Genomic DNA, 21688 nt, shown 5'->3' with positions numbered 1-21688 from the left:
AACACGGGACAGCGTATATCTTTGTTTAAAATTGTCCCCCAAATCCGTAAGATTAGGAGTTTTTCACTTGCCCTGCTGTTGAAATCTGAAACCCTTGTAGAGGTGGCCAGGTTTCCTCTGGAGACTTAAAAGAAGCCACCCAGAGCTGTGAACGTCAGGGCAGAATCCTAACATTTGAACTGGACGGGGAAGACCAGAGGTCAACTTTTGTGTTTCTGAAAGCTAATTAAATAATTTCTGACAGCTGGTAGATTCAGACCTCAAGACAGAGTTTACCTCCTCTTGTCTAATGATACTTTTTGTCCCCTGTGACATTTATCAGAATGTGCACTCGATGACTCTCGCACCCAGAGGTCTTACGTTTGTTTTTAGATCCCGTCTCACAAAGGGGCCTGACAATACAGAATGCTTAAAGGTTGTCATCCAAGTCAGAAGCGGAACAGTTGCAACAACTGCAGTTTTCATGCTGAATCAGAGAAAAGCAGACATTTTCAGCTGGGGAAAAATATAAGAGAAATAACTATCTTTATGCACATCTCTGTGTGTGTGTGTGTGTGTGTGTGTGTGTGGACATGTACTTACTGAGGCCTGATGAAAATCAGACAACACAGTTGTACTTTGTTAGTAATTCTTTCCCTTTGATTGGTTTTTAATAAACTATTTTGGTGGATGCTATCGACATGCTTTTGTTGCCTGTCTTTACCAGTAAGACAGGAATGGTTTGAATGTTTAAAAAAGAAACCAAAAGAAAACCACAACAGAGAAAGAGGAATGTGGAGGATGTTTCTGCTTCAGTCTTAAACACACAAATCGAGTCAGAACAACCTAAGAGGTGTCTGTTTCATCCTTTCTCTTTACAGAGAAGGTGAGCAAAGAGCACACTCACACGAAAGAAAACACCATCCGGACGACCACCAGGTAGGCCACTGTGGAGTCCCCTCGGAAGACTCCCTCTGGGGGCCTTGAGGCCCACGTCACAGTTTGAGCAACATTCCTCAAACCGTTCTCTCCCACTGGGTTCAAAAGTCACCCCTTTATCATCATTTTGTGTTTGAACTTTGGTTGGTGGAAACAACACAAAACGCAAAGGACACCAAGGGGGAAGGCCATTCACAGTTATTAAACATCTAAATGTATCACTTTGCTGGAGAGTTTTCCTTATGCTATTATTGTTTATTCCTTACAATGATTGTGTGAAGTAGACAATATTATCCTCTTGACAGAAGTTTCCTGACCGGAGGGTTGAAGTGGGTGGCTGTATTTGGGAGCTGGGTCTGTATCTCAGGAAAGCCTCAGTCGGTGGGTAGACCGAGGTTGAACTGTGTTCCTAAGTAGCTTTGCAGCTGTGGACTGATAACTTGTCACCAGGGACATCCCAGCTTTTTAACTCACTGCATTGTTAGGAGGGCAAAAATGTAAAAAGCAGAAGAAAGACAATGCTTTCAGAAATTGCAGGAAAGCTGACATCACTAACAACTGTAGGTTAAGGAAGCTTTCCATTTGCCAAAGGCAGTTTAAGAGAAGGTCAGCCAGGGTGGGCTGCCCATCAGTCTGCCGCCTGAAAGGAAAAGGACGGGTCAGTACTGCCACCCATCCTGAGGCTCGTAACCACCCAGACCTGAACTGTTGCAGGCAGGTGCCACCAAGTGCAGACCCACCTCTGTGGAAAGGGAGCTCAGGGGAGAGGCAGTCTCCCCCTTGGCAGGCTTTAAGTCAAGGAACTTCACTTTCCTGAGCAAACTTAGATTCTTCCTCCTGGGAGCCGTTGCTTGGTTTTGTGATTTAATTCTTGCGACGGAAGATCAACCGTGTTTTTCCTTTGGATGTGATATGAGTCGACCTCGTACCATCACCGGGCACATGAACGGTGTTCATTTGAACACTGTTAACGCGAGTCTTTGCTTCTTTTTAACTCTGTGAATCGGCGTTTGGGACTATCAAATATTAAACAGTAATTAAAACAGAGTCGCACAGGGTTCATATAGTGTTAGGGACAGAACCTGACTCTAACCCAAGCATGGTGTTAGGCTTGCCTCCGTGTACAAGTACGCAGATGGGGAATGAGTCTTTCCATCTGGTCTGTGCGTTGTGTTGGGAAATGGGTCTGGGGGATGGAGAGGGGACTTTGTTCAGTTGGATGCCCAAATAGGAGATGTGAGCTACTATAGATTCCAGCAGCCTTCTCCATGTAATCCTAAGGCTATTTTTTTTTTGGTATCTATGCTTATGTTTGTGAGTCTAAACACATGAAATGGGCCAGATTGGTAGACATCGAAAGACGGCAGATTAAAAATAAGAGGTGTCCATTTTAAGTTGCTTCCCTAGGCTTCCTGAAGTGTCACAGGTCAGGTTCCCTAGAAGCAGAGCCCGAGACAGGGATCCCTGTGCGGGTGTGTTATGGAGGGCGTGCTCTCAGAGGGACCTGCAGGGATGGGATGGGGCTGGAGAGGGAAGGGGAGCTGAGCAAGGATTCTAGGGGTGGTTGTCTCCCGCAGAGAATTCTGGAGAATGAATTGCACCACAGAGTAAATCCTGCCTTGAGGTAAGGGGGCCCCCTCATTATCCACTAACTTCATCAGGGGATGTGTAGCCTGCCAGGTGAGGGGGGGGGGCTCCAACGGGGAGGGCAGTTCTCACTACGAGCAGCCGGCACCCCTGGGGATGCAGGGTGAGTGCACCAGTGCGGTAAAGGGGATCTGGGCAGGACCCCAGCCCCATCTCCTATGGAGGCTTTCTGCCGGATCTTTAAGATTACACGATCATATTTACCTAGCAGAAAGGTATGCTGCGAGACCCTGTTATTATGCTTTTCAGGGGACGAGGTAAGAGGAGGTTTGAACTAGCCCCAAACAAGTGAAATGTACAATACCTCTAGCCTCGGTTGCCTTGGCTGGAGCTGAAGCATAATTACAGGGTAGAAGAGAGGGTTTTTTTTTTAGCCATTTGGCAAAAAACGAAGCAATCCTTAAATTCTCCTGTTGCTGGGAGATTATGCGTAAGAAGAGATCCAAATCAGATCTTTTGCCCAATGCGACACAAGAGGTGCTTCCTATGAGCTTCCCCACCCCTACAGTGTGGTGTGCAGAAATCCGTATTATAGGTTTCTTGGTTTATTTTTCTTCTACAAAATCCTTGGTGTGTTTTTATTTTCCCTTTGAGTGGGCAACTTGCCCAATTAGCCTCTCCTCAAAGGGATCTCTTTTTACCTTCTCACCTCATTACTTCAGGTGGAATAGAATCAAGCTGCCTTGTGCCAGGACATCCTCTTTAACCCGAGTTAACCGATAGCAGAAATAAGGGAAAAAACGCCAACTCTCTTCTTTTTTGATTCCCGTTTTGGAAGAAACTCTTATTTTTGGAAGAGGTCTGCCCAAGGTCAGCTAATGGGGTTATGTTTTAAGGTATGATCTGTGATACTTTCCAGAAAGATTTACATCGCGCCTCCAACTTCCCATACCTCCAGATTTTTTAAGTCCTTAGTGGGATGTTTGGTTCGTTATCAGATCTCCCACGTTTCATTTCCTGGAAGAAGCTGACTGTCCAGAGCGATGGCTCATCATGGGAATCAAAGTTCGGAATTGTCCATGTTTCAGAGTTGCTGGGCACATTTAAGACAGTTGACTTGTGAAGGGCAGCCTTGGACGCCGGCCTCAGCGCAGTATTGAGATCAGGCGCTTCCAAATGCTGATGGGTGCCTGAGCCCTTCCACTCAGTGAGATCTGCCTCTGGGATCTGGAGATCCAGGGGAACCAGAGGAGAAAAGAGATGTGCAATGCTGAAAAAAGAAACTGATTCTCTCCAATTCTCTCTCTGTCCTTTATCAACCCACAACTCTCCCCACTGTTGTTAATCATTATTAATCTTGACTCTTATGCCAAACACAAGAATGAAGAAAAAGTGTAGCAACCCAAGTGTGAAACACTCTGTCTCTGGCAGTTCCAATATGTGCTTACCAATGAGATATGGGGGTGCTGGTTTCCATGCCCGGGCACCAAGGCAACAGGAAGCCCATGGATGTGCGTACAGGTAACTCCCCATCCCATAAGGGCTGATGACTGCACCTCTGTCGTCATCCAGTCCTCCCTCGTCACAGCTGTCCATTGGCCATTCTGCTGTTTGTTAATTCCTCGATTATAAGATGGGGAGACATGGAAAGAGAAAATGATGTTGACTCCTTGTTAGCCATTTTTTTTTTTTTTTGTGGTACGCGGGCCTCTCACTGCTGTGGCCTCTCCCATTGCGGAGCACAGGCTCCGGACGCGCAGGCTCAGTGGCCATGGCTCACGGGCCCAGCCGCTCCGCGGCATGTGGGATCTTCCCGGACCGGGGCACGAACCCGCGTCCCCTGCATCGGCAGGCGAACTCTCAACCACTGCGCCACCAGGGAAGCCCCGTTAGCCATTTTTTAAAAGAAGTTCTAGGTAAAGCTAAGGGTTGAAACTAATAACTAGCAAGTTTCTGGATCATTGGCTCTTGACCTCATTTTTCAAAAACTCTTACAATGGAAAATTTCAAACAGATACAAGAATAGAGAATGTACCCATGATCAAGTTTAAATAATTATCAATTCATGTTTCATCCATCCCTTCCTTTTGTTCTTCTTCCCCATAGATTATTTTGAAGCAAATCCTAGACATCATTGGAAGCACTGGTTTGAGAACGCCTTTTTAAAAAATTATCCTAAGAGCTTAGACTCAGCTGCTTCAGTTAGGATCATCTTCCCAAAAGTAAAGGAGAAAACCATCCACCAGGGTATCCCATGTGGCCAGGCAGAGAAATCAATCTACTTAGCAGCCGGGATGATTGGGTCCCATGGTCCTGCTCACCAATGCCTTGACCTTTCCCTTCCTTCCACCCTTGTCTGTGCCCTCCTAGGAGCACCTCCATTGAATCAGTCCTTCAGATGGAGCTTCACTGTAAATGCTAAACGGCAGTTCGTCTGCCTGTTTAACCTTAGAGTCTAGAAAATTCAACCTAAGTGTAAAGAAGTCTGTGCGTCCCCTTTGAGATAGCCGGTGGCATTCTTAATGCCATTCTACCTGACAAATGAGATGGGGAGAAGGTCCGCCCAGTCCCATGAGAACAGAAGGACTGAATGCTTAAGAGACTAATGCAATCTTGATTTTTCGATTTCCTTTCCCAGCACAACCCTAGGTTCTGCTGGGAGCAGATAACCAGCTAATATGATCACTTGTAGATGAAAATATATGAGGCATGCTATCATAACCAGATCCCAAAGTTTAATGGAATAAAAAGAAGATCTACATCTTCTGACATGGACCATCACCCAGTCAGATGCTGGATAAGATCGAAATAGGAAAATGGAACCCTAGAGTAAGAATCAGATGGCTCCTGGCAGGTGAATTGGACATGCTCGATGTTGTGTAACACCATGAACTTCAAGCAGTGGCTGCCAGGAACCCTCTCTTGGTTATTTGTTCTCTCTCTTCCCCATTAATAATGCAGCGTCCATGGGGCTATAAGATTGCAGGCCTATAAGAAAAACTTCTCACACCTGGCTTGCTCTATTCCAAAAGCAAGGAAGTCTTTACCTGAATTGGTTTTTTTCTCCATTACTAGACAGAAAGCAGAAGTGGGAAAATCAGAAAGGTAGAGTCCTATCGTGCTGTGCCGACCCACATTTAATTTGCCCAATTTTCAGAATTCGAAATGTGGGCTATTTTTCTGTGATTTAGATAATGGCACTTACAGAGTTTACTAAAAGACATACATACTTGGAGGTGTCCAATATAGAATTTTCCAGTGTGATTGTTTGGGTGCCTGTCCTTAAATATTTATGAGTCGGTAATAGAAATTGCACAAATTTGTACGAGCGTGATGTGCGGCTTCAATCTGTGCAATTTCCCCTTTTCATTTTTTAGAAGGCGTAAGAGAACCATGCTCCATTACCTTAAGAAGTAAAAGATTACACATAAAGAACACTGGATTAGATGGAAGCAATTAAGAAAATAAACAGGAAACAGAGCAAATGAAATTGGTGATTTTGGAGTAGCTCTCCCTATAGTCTCTTTACCCTTTATATTTTCTTTTTTTTTTTCCTTTATATTTTCTAACGTTAAAATTAAAGGCACAGAATTTTGTTTCTAAAAAATGGAAATTGCTACTAATTTCATGGAATCCCTCCAGTTAGGACATTCAGTGCTTTTTTGGTGAAGTCAAAGCTGGTTGGTGGGCCATTGAAAAGTTTTAAAAGCGCCTTTGCTCAAGACACTGCCATCTACTGGAATACTGACATAATAAATATGTAAATCTTTGTTGTCTGTGATGTTAAGTACCCACGCCCCCCACCCACCCAGTAAGGTACCTTTGTGCAGTGCACAGCCTGCACCACTGTATGTAGCTGCCCTGACACAAGTGTTGACTGGAGAGTTTTTCACTGGCAGTCAATCCTTCTCAACTTATCTTTGAGTTTTCAAAGAAGTTAAAACTCATCCTTTAAACAGTGGATCTTTTTTTTTTTTTTTAAATACATATAGCCTCAAACTACTTTGTGCATTGCTGCCATTTGAGGTTTCTTCCTTCTTATCACACCAAACTTTCCTCGGTACTTTTCTCTATTTCTATACGCCATTGTCCTGTAGGTGTCACGCTCTGCCGTTTTTCCTCCCACCCATGACCTCTACGTTGAACGGTTATAGTTGAGACACTGTGCTTCCGGAACTCTTTAATACGGTGTCACTGTGAAGAGTTTAAATCTTCTTTTCAAGGATCTAAAGAGGGCTGTGCCTTTCTTTTCTTCATTTCCCTGGGTTCTCCCACCTTTATTTCTGCTGGCTTACAACTGTGTTCCATCTGTTTGTGCAGCTCAGAACAGTCAGGAACGAGGTAGAAATGTGTAAGCCTCTGTAAGTAGACATCCTCCTTTGACAGGTCATGCACAGGTGACGTGTGACATGTGGCTCAGATGCCAGCTTCTTCTAATGTGGGATTTTCTCTCAAGGGTGTCTCCATGGTTGTTACTAGAAATATCTCCAATATTCCAGGGTTGACCTCTGTTTAGCAGGGAAAGCCCTGGTGGATGATGCAGCAGGCCAGGGCCCATCCACATTTCACTGGGGTCACCTTCAACTTCCACTGGACAAAGGGTCTCGCATCGCTGCAGAGAAGACTGAGTTAGTTCATCTGTTTTCTGCTCGCCTCGGCAGAAGCCCATTGTCCTTGTTTATGTACAAAGTCAGATTCCTGCGGGAGATCCAGGTCCCTCCGCGAGCTGACATTTCACGGATCCTGACGTGCAGGTTCACTTCCGCGGCTGCGCCTGGCTCCAGCTCCCCGAGGTCTGGCCTCCCGGCCGCAGCCGCCCTCGACAAGACCTGGCATTGTGCTACTTGTCCTGAGAAGTTTCCTGGCTCCGCGGTGGATGAATGCTCGAGCCGCAGCAACAGGAATTGTTCCTTGAAAACGTGGTGTTAGGTTGTACGGATTGGCCTGCCTCTAGGACAGCCCTAAATAGAAGGCATCTGTACTTTTCAGAGAAGAAAATTTAAAAACATTACCCAAATGAATTCTCCCTAAAATGTTCTACTTTTCTTCTACAGTATTTTAAACAGCGTTTTTCTTCCGTGGCTCTCAGCCTTCTGCAACTGAAGTTGACTGATATGAATGGGATCAGAATTTAGATACAGCTGCCCCCGCCTGTGTCTTTTACAACTGCCTTCAATTATATCATCCTTCAGATTACTCTTTAAAAGACTAAGAGTCTCTTTAAAAAATAAAGGATACTGAACAGTAAATCTTAATCATTTGTTTTAAGTTTAAAAAATAACCTTTAGGGCTTCCCTGGTGGCGCAGTGGTTGAGAATCTGCCTGCCGATGCAGGGGACACGGGTTCGTGCCCCGGTCCGGGAAGATCCCACATGCCGCGGAGCGGCTGGGCCCGTGAGCCATGGCCGCTGAGCCTGTGCGTCCGGAGCCTGTGCTCCGCAACAGGAGAGGCCACAACAGTGAGAGGCCCGCGTACCGCAAACAACCAAACAAACTTTTATTTTCAGAGAATATAGGAGAACATAAAGAAGAAAAAATACCCACTTATAATCAATCCTGCTACCTAGAAGCAGCCACTGCTAAGTTGGTGATGTGTATCCTGGCTGAATTTTTATCTATTTATAGATGTATCCTTTCCTATCAAAACTGGATCCTACTATATATACAGTTTTATAATGTTCTCTTTTACCTAGTAATATATTAAGAATTTCTTTCCATGTCAGTAAACATAACCCAATATTATTCTTTTCATATTTGCATGTCATCATTTATTTAATACGTCTCCTATTATTGGATATCAAGGGTTTGGTTTGGTTTGGTTTTTCAAGTTGTTGCTAATTCTGGGATAAATTGACTCAAGAAAGCATTCACAGGTTTCAGGCATTTGCTATGAATTGTCTAACTGACTTTCAAAAAGGTTGAATCTACAATTTTACCAGAAGCTAATGAGAGAATATTTTAAAGGTCTCTGTGCTTTATCATTAAAAAAAATTTTTTTTACCGATTGGGAGGTTAAAATGTATATCTTATAGTTAAAACCTTTTCATTTATTGATTCCTGGTGATATCAAGCATTTTATTCATGAAGAGACATTTTTATTTGTTCTTTTTGGGGTTTTTTTTTTTTTGGTTTCTTTTTTGGTTTTCTTGCGGTACGTGGGCCTCTCACTGTTGTGGCCTCTCCCGTTGCGGAGCACAGCCTCTGGACGTGCAGGCTCAGCGGCCATGGCTCACGGGCCCAGCCGCTCCGCGGCATGTGGGATCTTCCCAGACCAGGGCACGAACCCGTGTCCCCTGCATCGGCAGGCGGACTCTCAACCACTGTGCCGCCAGGGAAGCCCCTTGTATTTTTTTTAATCGTCACTTATTATTCTGTCTGGTGGTTTGTCTGGGTTGAACTTTTTGATTGTTGATATTGATTTTTTTATTACGAAAAATTTTAAAACAAAGTGAAAGGAATAATGCAATAAACCACCATATTCCCACCACCCAGATTGAACAAACGTTTGCTACACTTATTTCACCAATCTTTTCTTCCTTATATTTTAGATCACATCCCTGACATGACACTCACTCCCACATTCTTTGATATATATCTCTCTAAAAAATAAGGACATTTTCTGCAATACCATTGTATACCTTACAAATTAACAACACATTCGATTGGTTTTTAATTGCTAAGAAGGTTCTGTTTGATAAGTGTACAGCCTTGTCAATGAGGAGGAGAAGCACATCTTGGCTTTCTTATGACCTCCAAACATTAAAGAAAATCTGGTGCCTATATGTGCAGCCGAATGATGGAGTGACCTTGGTTCTCCATCTGCCCACAAGCCCCATTTAGAAACCCACTGAATCTGCAATGCCAAGTCTCAATTTGTAGATAAATGCCCCGGCTGAAGCTTGCCAGTGTATAACGATTCATTCAAGCTTTACCCACTACAGTCCTTCTTTCTTTGAAAATGTGTGTCCCCAACATGATGGATGACTGGGTTTCCAGGCCTAGCCCCCTGGGGTCATGAGAGGGCTTCTCTGTTGTGTCCCTTTTAAGCTTGAATAGGGAACTTGCTGTTTCAGATGCTCAGGGTTGTCCTCAGGTCAGGGACTCGCAGTTGTTTTTAATCTCGAGCACTCTGCTCCACCGCCACATCCCCTGAGCTGCCACCCAGGGTTCTTTTATTAAAATAAGTAAATAGGGCTTCCCTGGTGGCACAGTTGTTGAGAGTCCGCCTGCCGATGCAGGGGACGTAGGTTCGTGTCCCGGTCTGGGAAGATCCCACATGCCGTGGAGCGGCTGGGCCCGTGAGCCATGGTCGCTGAGCCTGCACGTCCGGAGCCTGTGCTCCGCAACGGGAGAGGCCACAAGAGTGAGAGGCCCGCGTACCGCAAAATAAAAATAAAAAAAAAAAAGTAAATAAATAAAATCATTCAAGAGTAGGGGTCCTCGGGAGGGACAGTATACATGAGCGCCACTAAAGCTGTGTTTTCTTTCATTATAGATCACCTTTTTAACTGACTGCAAGAAAGTTAACAGGGAAACTGGCACTGACTTTTATATCTAAAATGTTGATATCTGGGCCCGTTTCAGAAGAAGCAGCTACCCAATGTCATCCAAAATGAAATGAGGGCCCAAGCGGGCAGGTAGGATGACCACCTGCTGTCTGCAGTGACACATAGAGATCGCTATACTGGAGCAAAAGGACCTTACCCGGGTTGCAAAGAGAGCTCAAAATCCTTTTACAAAAATCGGTAGACCTAAGCAGTTAATGTATTTCAAATACGATGATTTATAAATATGTTTCAGAACATACAGATATGTAAATATATACAAAAGAAAGAGTCAGCATCCATTATTCTATTACAAATTATTAGCAAATACCCAAGGACAGTAACATTTGAGAAAAAAATAAGCACCACCTAAAGAAAATTGCATTAATCGTGAAAATTAACTTGAAATAATGTTATTTGATCTTTTTTAAAAAATGGAATATCTAAAAATAAAGTGTGTTTGTTTTTCAGTTGTGAGCATATTTTCATGCAAGCTAGTACAGCTTCTCAGAAAGTTTCTTCTGACCTTAAAGTACTTGAAGAAATTTTGAGAAGATAGTTATAACTAATCCAAATATTTCCCCTGTTCCTTATTTTCGAACAATCCTATCTGGATATGTTTGAAAAGCTTTAAAAAAAAAAAAGGAAACCGCAACGCTTTGTGTTCTGTGTCAAGGACTATAACCTGTTATTGTTAGCAAGGTGTAGTTTTGTTCAAAGACAATGTTTCCAGTTTGTTCTCATTTCCTTTGGTTGCAAGATGTATACCTGGAGATCCCATGTGGAAGTTACCTGTATCCATTTCAATCTGCAACATTCGTATAACGTGTAGTCAGAAAGTCTTGGGACTAGAGTGAGATTTATTCTTGGAAGAATTTAGTCTGTCGCCTGTCTCTGCTTGAGGCTTTTGGCGGCATAGAGGATTGTTTTCTTGACTAACGCCTCTTGCTTATTTCAAAATGTTAATGCAATGTGTCACTCCTGGGTCTAAGTGATTCAGAGGTCAGTACAATGGTTGTTGATAAATGTATGGAATTTCAGTTCTTAAAAAAATTAACCTGATACATCCATACAGAAAACAATTATTTCAGTGTCCTGACTTGAGAGCTGGGGCTAAGTAGAGATTGAGGCAGTCCTGTTACCAGGACGGACAGATGGCCATCTGGTGCGGTGGCCCAGGGGCTGGGGTCTGCTGGGAGGCAGGTAGCGGCTGCAGAGGGAAAACATTGGCTTCCACAGAACTTTCCCACCCCAGAAGGGGGCTCTGGCTCTCCTTCCGCAATATATAGCTTCTCCGAAACATCTAAGTCAGATAATTTGGTCTTAAAATTTCCTTAAAATAAAAAGAAATGAAATAAAAATTAACCAACATTCTTTTGGACGTATTTAACCAGCTCTTAGAAAAAAATCCAGAAGCCCTGTTATGTTATATGATACATAGCTGAATAAATAATTAAGTACTTTTACTTGAAAAAAACACCATCTTTTTTACTGATTAAAGAAAATTTTGTCTATGTGCGGATTGAAGTCAGAATATCACTTCAGGATGATTTGCCCGAAACGCTTACATTTAATAGAATTTCATTCTACTCTGAAATATGAAGATCTTTCTAGAGTCTGAGGACAAATTCATTGCAGAGCAAAGTCTTTTTGTCTTATTTAATCTTTCTTTTCTATTTGCCATCCCCAAGTTCAGTCCTAAAAGTTATTGTCTTTTAGAAGGAAAAAAAAAATGATTTCTTCTTTGGTGTTCCTTTTAAATTATAGTGCCACTACTAAGCATAAAGTTGTTTTTTCTTAACTTTCTCTTACATACTATATCCACCTTATTCTTTTCCTTTTTTGTCTTGTTCTGCTTTGCTATTGCCATCAAAACAAGAATTCCCGTAACGTGTTGGTTTCAGTGGTGGCACCCCGGGGGGGATGGTTTGTAAGTAGATGGGCCTTCTGTTTTTCACGAAGCCGAACTCCCTGTCGTCACGCAGATGTTAAAGGTGGAAATGTTTGTGCCACAGTCAGCAGTTAGCAAAATGTATCCCTATTTAGAGCCATAATCTTTTATGGACTCTTATTATTTATTGTAAATCTTTTCTTTCTGCAGCGCTGAGCTGTTGACCTCACAGCGCATGCCATCTAATGCCTGGAATTGTCCAGTCACTGTGACACCAGTGCCCCTTCATATTTTAACCCTTAGATTTTCTGCAGGAGAAAAATCAAAATACGCATTCATTGTCCGTTTCATTTTTATTCAGAAAAGAAACTCGAATAAATAAACATTTTGTCTTTTCCAAGTAACAAAAGGCAGGAAAAGTAATGGGGGTGTTTGGCAGTTCGAAGTCTACACCAACATCTTCCAGATGCTGTGTCTGAGTATTTATCGATTATACGAGTTAGCCAGTCTTCAGGTGGCCTGTCGTTGTACAGGACCAAAGGGGAACCACTGTGGTAGGTGGTGATTTTGTTAAATGAGAATAAGTGACAGTCCCTTCCGCCATTAGCTATTAGTCAACCTGCTTCTCTACCAACTTTTTACCGAAAACTGTGGACTAGAAATAAATCATTTTCTGGACAGATTTTGCCTTTTCCACTTCCTAAGCTCTCTTTCTGGTGGAGGGGCTTCTTCACACTAAAATGACTAAATTGAGTCAGGGAGCACGAACCATGCGGCATTCACAAACTTGCTCCTTTTTTCCTGGAAGAATTGGTGACTATCTAAGCAGTTGAAGGACGGTACACACACGCTTCAGAGTCTAGTACGTCGTAAAATCTGCAGTTCATTGACTCTTTTCCTCCCTGAAAAGTGCAGACCCGCTTCATCCTGAATCGGGTACCTCCGGGGCCTCCCCTCTCTCCCCGCCACCCTCTCCCATCACCCACAGTCCCTGTGGCCTAAACGAGGGGCCGGTTTGTTCACCACAGAGCTGGACGTCCTCTGAGAGCAGATGGGCTTCTGCACTTCACAGACCCTGTGAGGCACAGGAAAAGAAAGGGGACCTAAGGATGACCGTCTCCACATTCTGAGAATGACAGTGCTTGGGGCCAAGTTATAAGTACAGCGTCTTCTGTTCTCAGAACACAGGCAGAAAGTTAAAGATAACCAAATCATTTTTCACATGTTCTATTTCTCAATTGAAAAAGCCTTTCTTTGGTGACCTAGGATCCTGCGTACTGAAACAGTACTCCCACCCCACTTCCCTCCCTTCTTCCACTGTCTCTTCCTTTTGTTCTGTCAGTTCCAAGAAGGATCCATGACTTTGTATTGTCCATGTGTTCCCTAGATGTTAAGAGACCAAGCAAAAGGCAGTGTAGCTTAGCTTAATGGGCAAGGGTGCAAAATGCGATGCCAACGTGCCTGGGTTCAAATCCTGTCTCAGCCCACGGGCATGGGCAACTACTCACCTTCTCTGTACCCGAGTCTCTTCATCTGTAACATATGGATGATAATAGTAATTGTCGACACCCTATAGAGGGTCCTTGTGAGGATCCAATGGCGTTAATATACACAAAGCCCTTTAGAGCAGGGCCAGATACTTAGTAAGCAATACACGTGTTTGTTGCCATTTTTATTGAGCATGTATGATGTACTAAGAACTTTAACATGAAATATCTTATTTAACCCTTTAGAGCTCCCCTATAAAGATGGTATTTTATTTATTTATTTTTAAAGGTGGTATTTTAAAAGCTTTTTTCCAATGATGAAACAGGCTAGGGAGGTTGTTGACAAAGATCACTTCACCATTAACTGGCCAATATGGAATTCAGACTCAGATCCTTCTGACTCCAAACTCAGTGCTAAACCACTGCACTCTCCCTTCCCAGCGTGAATGGATCCGAACGCGGAGCATCGCAGCGGGGTGTCTGGTCTGAGACATGCTCTGTTAACGTAGTATCTTCTCTTTATAGATAAGACCTTACACCAGTCTTAAGCTGCTTTGACTTGTCAAAGTTTCTCCATTGACTCTTTGCCCCTAACACTGCCAGTCCTTTTGTGCTTTTCTAGTATCCAGCCTGATTCCCTTCTAATTCTCCACTTCTTCAGGAGAAATCTTTTCTTTTCTATACAGGAGAAAGCTGGCCTCCAGGGTAGAAAATTATTTGCAATGTTGTTTCCCTCAGCGATTGCCTCCGTTTCTTCTGAGCGGCTAGATGGTTATAGGGCTTCACTCCGCATGTGCGTGAAAACCTGTTGAAGAGAACACGTGACGATGCGGAGCTAGCAAAACCTAGGGTGCTCTTCCCAGCACGTAGCGTGGCCACCTCTGCCTGGTTCACCTGGAAACCTTCGGGTTGGTTGGAAATATACCTGTGGTCTTTACCTGCCCTATTTCTTAAACTATTTTTCAATCTGCCTGTGTTGCTGCCGCTTTGCAGTGTTGGCCACCAGAGTCACCATGTCCCATATGGACTGCTGCTCTGGCCACCTGCCTTGGGTTCTCCAACCCACCGGGCAGAGCTTCCTGAAACTGAAATCATACTGCGTCCCCGCCTTACTGAACACACCGCCGGGCTTTCCAGGACTGTTAGGGCAAAGCCGGGATCCCTGAACTCGGTGTGCCCACCCTGCCCGGCACTCCAGCCTCATCCAGCTCCGCAGACTGGCTGTGTCCTCTCACTGTGCAGGGGACACTTCCCCCAGCCACTGGGAACCCTGACAACCCTGCTCTCCATTCAGGTCTCAGCTCAGCTGTGGCTTCTGCAGGAAAAGCCGCTCCTGGCCAGACCCGCACTGTGACGCCGCTCCTCTCTTCCACAGTGTTAGTCTGGCCGTGGTAGCCACACAGGTCTTTGAGCCCTCTTAACATTTGCAGCCGTAGCCAGTTTTGCTGACGTTATGTTCCCAGTGCCTAGCATGCCCAAGCACTCATTAAATGGTTACTGCGAAACTGAGGGAAGGAGGGCAGTGCACACCTTTCTCTGTGGCAAGAAGGGTGATATTCCTAGGTACCTTAGGGGGCCTCTCTAGGGGATCTGGGTGTCCCCAAAGGAAGTCTCCACATTTCAGACCAAACAGTTCCATGAGCTTCCTGAACTCTCAGATTCTAGCGTCATTCCAGGGTAACCGAAGGCCCATTGCCTGACGTTTACCCTGCGCCCTTGGGCCAGCCGGTGGTGGTTCCCATGTGAACTGTCCACTCAAACACGAGGATGTCATTGTCACCTTGTATAGATGCTTCAGAGCTAAGGAGGTGGGATTCGAGAAATCTCACGCTCTGGGTCTGACCAACAATCCTCCAAGGGCTCTACCTCCTTAGAAGTTCTTTGATTCTAAACAGTTTTCTTTGTGGAAGAGTTAGAAATTAACCGAATCTCTCCAGCGGTCAACGTACCCTTCAATATCAGAGTGACCTTTTCTTCATGCATTTTCTGCAAGGAAACTCTATCCTTTTTGTCGACTCGTGAGGAAAGGTTGATTAATTTATGCTCCCTTTTGAGCTAGACAGAGATACAGATAAAAACAGCTTACACTGATTGAGCGCTTACTGGTTGCCAGACACTGTGAAAAGCACGTTCCATGAACCATCTTACTCAGTCCTCCTAGAGGGGGTATAGATGCTATTAACGTCCCGCTTTATAGACAAGAAATGAAGGCTCAGAAAAGTTAAGCGATTTGTGCAAGGCCACACAGCCGTAAGTGGTGGAGCTGGAGTTTGGACCTAGAACTGCCCACTCTCAAGTGCACTCTCTTAGCCTCCATGCTGCCTTGCCTTATCCTTTCAGGAGTTTTGTATCACTTGCAGGTTTTGAGTTGTTTGGCACAAAACAACGTGTCTCCCCACTCCCCATCGCTGACTAGCCTACAGCCAGTTCACTTTTTAAGCCTGTTTAAATTGTTTTATGTTTAAGATACAAATAAAAAGCATGCCACACATTTTCAAAACTCTGATGGAAAACTGATGAATTCATAAAGGTGCTAACAAAAGATCAAGATAAAAAAATGAATTACATGGGACTGAGTGAACTGATGAGGATGATTATAATTTTTGTGACTTTCTGTTTGAATAAAAAAAAAAAAAACCCACAAGGACTCAGAGGCAAAAAATATACAAATCAGTTTTCACTGCAAAGTAAAGGAGCTGTTACAGTGGAGGATTACTGGACTGAATGTCAATATTATGACATAGTATGGGTGTGTTTCGTGTTTGGTAATTGCAATCATTGTTGCTTCTGTTGTGGTCGTCCATTTACAATGCTTGGTGTCAGTTTATTTATCTCTTGTAAAAATAAAATACAGTGTGTGTGTGAAAAAAAAAGAGATAAAACAGTCTGAGGATAGGGTAATGATTAAAATTTTATTATCAGAAACAACACGAAAAAAAACCCAGAAAGCATGCCACACAAAGTTGCATCAAATCTAGCCTGAGTCATGTGAAACTATACTGTTAACTGTGTGTTTTATTTTTAAAAGATGGATATGTCTTCCATTTTTATCGTAATCTTTCCTTTTTAATATTTAATAACAGTAACCGGTAGCCTCTTGCCATGTTTAGAAAAGCAGCACCAGTCATGGGAGTCCTAGTTTTGCGTGACCCCAGATCTGTTCCTTCCCCCATCTGCAGTTTTGCAGGAGCCGATCCGGCAGGCTGTACGTCTCTGACTTCCGGGAAGGTTCAGCCAATCAGAGCCTTTGATGTGGTGGGGGTGGGGCTTAAGAAAGAGGCGGGATATTTCCCTCCCTCCCTGCCCTTCCTGTCTGCCTCCTGCTACGGCTGCACCTCTGTGGTCCCAGGTCCCTGCTGGGCAGGCTCACCTTGCCTCCAGCTTCCACCAGGTGACCTCAGTTCCCTGGGCTCCATTTACCTCTGCCTTTTGTCTCTCCAGCCTCAGCTTGCTGGTGGCTTCCTGCTAGCTCTGGGCTGCACTGCTGGCGCCTATGAACCTTCCACCACCTGTGCACCGAGTGAAATTTGCTCTGTTGTACAGTAATAGGGCTTCCCGTGCTCCATGTTGGACTCTGTTGTGTATTCCAGTATTCTCACACGTGATCGCAATATAGTTTTCTTTAGAGGCATGGGAGATGGAGGCTATGACTGGGTTAAAATCCGCTGATTAAAAGCAGCCTAAGTGTTTGTGTTCACTATGGCTGTGGTATAAGGGGAAAACCCTGCCTGGGTGTCTGGTGTCTAGTTCTCACTGAGTCACTAGGGGAGCTTAGAATCACTCAAGTCAAAGCCTCAGTTTCTTGAAAAATGAAAGTGCTCCCCGGGGTCCCTTCTGGCAGCCCCATTAGCTGGCTTTAACTCCTTCCAAACCAAGACAGTTGTAGGTTGCAGACTCAGTTCCTGTGGGGACCAGCGAGTTGTCTCCATCGGCTCGTCGGACCCTGACTCCAGCCATCTGCCCTTCGGAGGGGTGCCATTGGTCCCTGAGGGGTCAGGTGACACAGTGTGGGCGAGCTGGGGCAAACCTGTCACCACTCTGGAAAGACCTCCAAAACAGGCTTTTCTGATCTGACACATGTGCTTGGTCTTCATTCAGGCACAACTCCCTCCCAGATCATACAGTGCAAAAGTAAAATTTACTGCTCAGCTGTCCTGACAGTGGGTTCAACAACGTATCAAAGATGTTGTTTCATCTGTTCACCTTAAGTATACAACCAATCGGCAGAATGTGCAGATGGTACTTGTCGGATGTAATATAGTCTCTCTTTCTCCATTTTAAGCACAATCTTATAGTCCCTAAACAGCATTTTAAAAATACGTTGACCCACATGTTGTTTGTGTATACGTATGTATTTGGGGCCAGATGCTCTGGGTATCTTAAATAACTTTGATTTACTAAACTTCCCTCCTCCTTCCCCACCCCCAGCCCTTTCTTTTCAGAAGATACCTTTAGACAATCACCATTCACCTCCAACTCAAAAGACCTGCTGCCCAGTGAATCTGTGCTTCACGGAAGAATATCAGCTCCAGGTATGGAAACATTGTCGATTTTGCTTCTACTAATGGTTGCTTAAAAATTACTTTTCTGGAATGCGTGGATTCTCAGGTACTGTTGGTTCAGTTTACAGGCTGAAGTTACTCATCTGAAGCTAGGCTTTTGAGAAGAGAGAGAATTTAAATAGCCACAAAAGTTTGTTAAAAGAAAAAGCAGACAGTAAGAAAGCTCTCCGCTGCAGGGGGCTTATTGTTCTTTATCGGCTGATGTTTCATTCGCAGAGTGAATTCCTTTGAAATAGCGAAGTATAACCTGGAAATAATTTGCTTTCCACGTTGTCAGTATTTTAGGCAGGCAGCCAGGAAGATGTAGGAGGGCGGTGGCAAGACCGCTAGTCGCAGACCGGGAAGATCATGACCCTGGGGGTGGGCCACCACAAAGAGCACTTCGGTTTCCATGGCAGCAACACAGCTTGTTACGACAGTCTTGCCACCCAGACATCACCTCTGTTCTGAGAGGATCCGCATAGATCCATCTACCACTTCCTTTTGCCACGTCAGCCTCAATGCACAATTTCCTATCCATGCTTCCTTTTTCGTTGCTCCCTTCCCGAGCAGAAAGAAAGACGTGCCTGCTGTCCCCTTACCAACAGCATGGCCATCCCTCAGGACTTAACATGTGCATCTCAGAGTGGTCATGAAATGAGAACGTTTGAGAACCCCTGCCCTGGAGTCTCTCCTCCCTTCCCACCCCTCTCCCACCCCAGTGCCACCCGTCCAGCTGCCAGGAAGCTTTCAGCTCCCAGTCACTAAGAGAATTTCAGAGGCTCCTGGTGGCCTCCACACCCGTTCACGTGTCCAGGAGAGACCAAGGCCACATGTGTGCACGAGGGGCTCACAGCAGGGTTGTTGGCCAGGAATTCCTGCAAGAATAAAGTCCAGTGTCCCCCTCACATGCAAGGAGCCCGTGTCACAGATGCAAACGGCTGCAGAGCTGAGTGTTTTACGATTCAGAAAGAGCCAAGGAGCATCTTCTGAGATACCGGCTTGTGGATGTCACAGGTCGTTGGAAGTGGTCCGTGACAGACAGTGGGGAAGAGGCCACTCTTTGTCGTTCTTTAGTCTTGTGATGGCAGATCCATTTCTTCTCATCTCCAAAGAGTCCAGGTACCTGCAGCCTTGTTAGCCTGGCAGGGCTTTTCTATTCAAACCCCATCAATAACATGCTTACACAAAAACACGTTACATAATACCTGGTTCTGGAGGTGGAAAGAAATTCTGGTTAGTTGATGCCTTCATTCTCAAACAGGGGCTATTGGAACTGCTGTTTACTTCCCACAGTGTCTTTTTGAATAACCATCTCCCTGTTCCCCAAATTATCACCCTGCTGTTAAGTTGATGGATTGTGACTTTCTAATGTCAAAATAACTGCCTAGTAATTGCCTGTCAGAATGCTGTGACCCATACAGCCAAGCATCCCGTGATGTATATAGAAACCCTGCATTGCTGGCTTAATGTGCGGCTTGGCTATATTTTACGAAGGGTTTATTGGTCAAGTTACAGCTCGCCCTCAAAAAGTAATATGTTTAACTATGTGTGTTGTGTTGTCGGGTGGGGAACTTGCTATGATGCGCTTCACAGACTTTTATTACAAATTAGATAAACTCACCCTTAAAAAGTTAACTCTTATTTTGGGGGGAGAAGTCAGCATGACCGGGATTTTTTTTTTAATGTAAATGCACCATTCTTGAGGGGTGATCAGTCTCTGTTCTTGAAAAAGCCTTTCTTTAGGCAGAGGATAGGCAAAATGACTATATTTAAATTTTGCCAAAATAGACAACTAAAAAGGGCCTATTTAAAGCAAGCAAGGTAAAAATGCTTTAGAAATGGAGTTAAAATTAGAAAAATTAAAAGCGGTAAGGACAATCTGGTGATCACAAAGTTCTCGTAATCCGAAGATATATTTTGTAAGGAAAACCTTGATAATTTGGACGAATTGTGGAGAAGACCAATCTGAACTAACAAAAGACTGCAGTACGGAGACTTTTCAAGAAAACATGTGTTTGACGTGTTAATGGCAGTGATAAATGGCCATGGTGTACTACCTACTCAAACTCCCCAATCCTTTACCCACAATCCTGAAACCCATAATTTTTTGAATAAGTTGTTTGGTGGCAAAACCTAATGGGAGGCTATTTATAGCCTTTATGTATTACGCCAAGGATGAAATCCATACATTTTTGTTGCAGAAATATCAATGTGCTTGATTACGAAGGCCCATCGGAGTGTTACATCAAATAATACCTTATGCACCATATTATCATCTGAAATCAGAAAAGTATGAATCCCAAAATACATCAGGCCCCAGGGGTCTTAAATAGATACGGTGAACATACGTCCGTTCCAGGACTCTGCTAAATGCAGCGCTGGGAACAAAGAAATTTTGAAGCCAAAGATCTTAAGATTCTAGGGTATAAGAATCATAAATTCCTATAGAAGATTTTGGAAGACCAAGTGGGCAGCAGATTTCTGAATCATTGACGATGTGGCAAGAACGAGTTGTCCGAGGCAGATGCTCTCGTACTACGACAGCATCGTTAATGAGGGCCTGGATTCGAGAAAAGGAGGACGGGGATAGGACAGGCAGGAAATGGGCTAGTTGACTAGTTTGGTTAGCTTTGTCATCAGCAGGTTGAAGTAGGGACCTATGGTGGCTGTGCAGAAATGGGGAAGCCAGGAAGGAGATAGCTGGCTTTAGTGACTAGGCAGAAAATCATTTGTTGTTAGTATATAAATAAAAGCGTCAGCATCCTTAGACATCTTCTCTTGGGTAATTTAAATGTCACCATTAAAATATTATTTCCATTCTTTATTTACTTAGCAAACTTCTTGCCACACATCATGTCAGGATAAATGTCAGCCTGGAGAATGATCTCAGAGTCCCAACTAGTGGAGACCATAATTAATGAGGTTTAATGTGCCTAGTTACGATCCAAGAAAGCCCTTGCAAATGCTGAGAACCCACAGCATTAATTCAACAATAGATATTGGTATCTATTTATACACCTCTATCAGTGGGATGAAATTCTCTCCCGTTCGCCTTTGGAGTGAGACCACGGGGCAGGGGAGCGTACCACGTGAGAGTGTCGTTGAAGGCCTGGCAGCTCCAGGCCAAAGCGACGCTCGCGGTGGGTTGTGATTGTGTTTCAGGCCTGTGGAGCACGAAGCGAGCGGTGTGGGAGAGAGCAAAATGGGGAGAGGTGGTAGCACCACGGATCATGGAAAAATTGAGAATAGCACTGTTAACTAGGCATTTGCCTTCGGCAGATGGTCTCTAAGACACACAGCTGCCACCATCCCAGAGAAACAGAATAAACACAGAGCTTCGCGGTGTCCTGGACCCGGTTGTTGCCACTATTTCTAGACTGACTTTCCTGTGAACCAAAAAATGCTCACGAGCCAAGACCTAACATTTTTACTTGCTGTGAATGTCTTAGGCGGAGGTAACACCAGGAATCCTTAATAAAACAATGAGTTAAAAGCTGCTGTCATCGTCTGCTGGAGGGATGTGAGGACAAAATAACCTGAAGGCCGTGAATAGATGACTGAGTGCACCCTGGCTAGTGCCGGGGCTGGTGGGTGATTGTACAAAAGAAATAAAAGAGATTTCCTATTATGGGGGAGATAAAATTACAGACTCTGTGTAATTTAATGTACTTTGTCTAATTTATAGTTGTCTCACTTTGTAAAAGATTTATACTGATA

At 44.2% G+C, this 21688-nt stretch overlaps 1 protein-coding gene across 1 annotated transcript in view; it reads left to right on the top strand.

Annotated features, from left to right (window-relative positions):
• Nucleotides 1–21688, top strand: part of ZNF827 (zinc finger protein 827) — a 177855-nt gene that overhangs the window by 98252 nt on the left and 57915 nt on the right. The window contains exons 7-8 of the mRNA XM_060011635.1: nt 861–918; nt 17856–17959. Coding sequence (XP_059867618.1) covers nt 861–918; nt 17856–17959 — 162 coding nt within the window. The remainder of the gene's footprint in view (nt 1–860; nt 919–17855; nt 17960–21688) is intronic.

The sequence above is a fragment of the Delphinus delphis genome, chromosome 5 (genome assembly GCF_949987515.2).
Source record: "Delphinus delphis chromosome 5, mDelDel1.2, whole genome shotgun sequence".
In the NCBI taxonomy this organism is placed as follows: Eukaryota; Metazoa; Chordata; class Mammalia; order Artiodactyla; family Delphinidae; genus Delphinus; species Delphinus delphis.
This window is presented reverse-complemented; position numbering and strand designations above follow the sequence as displayed.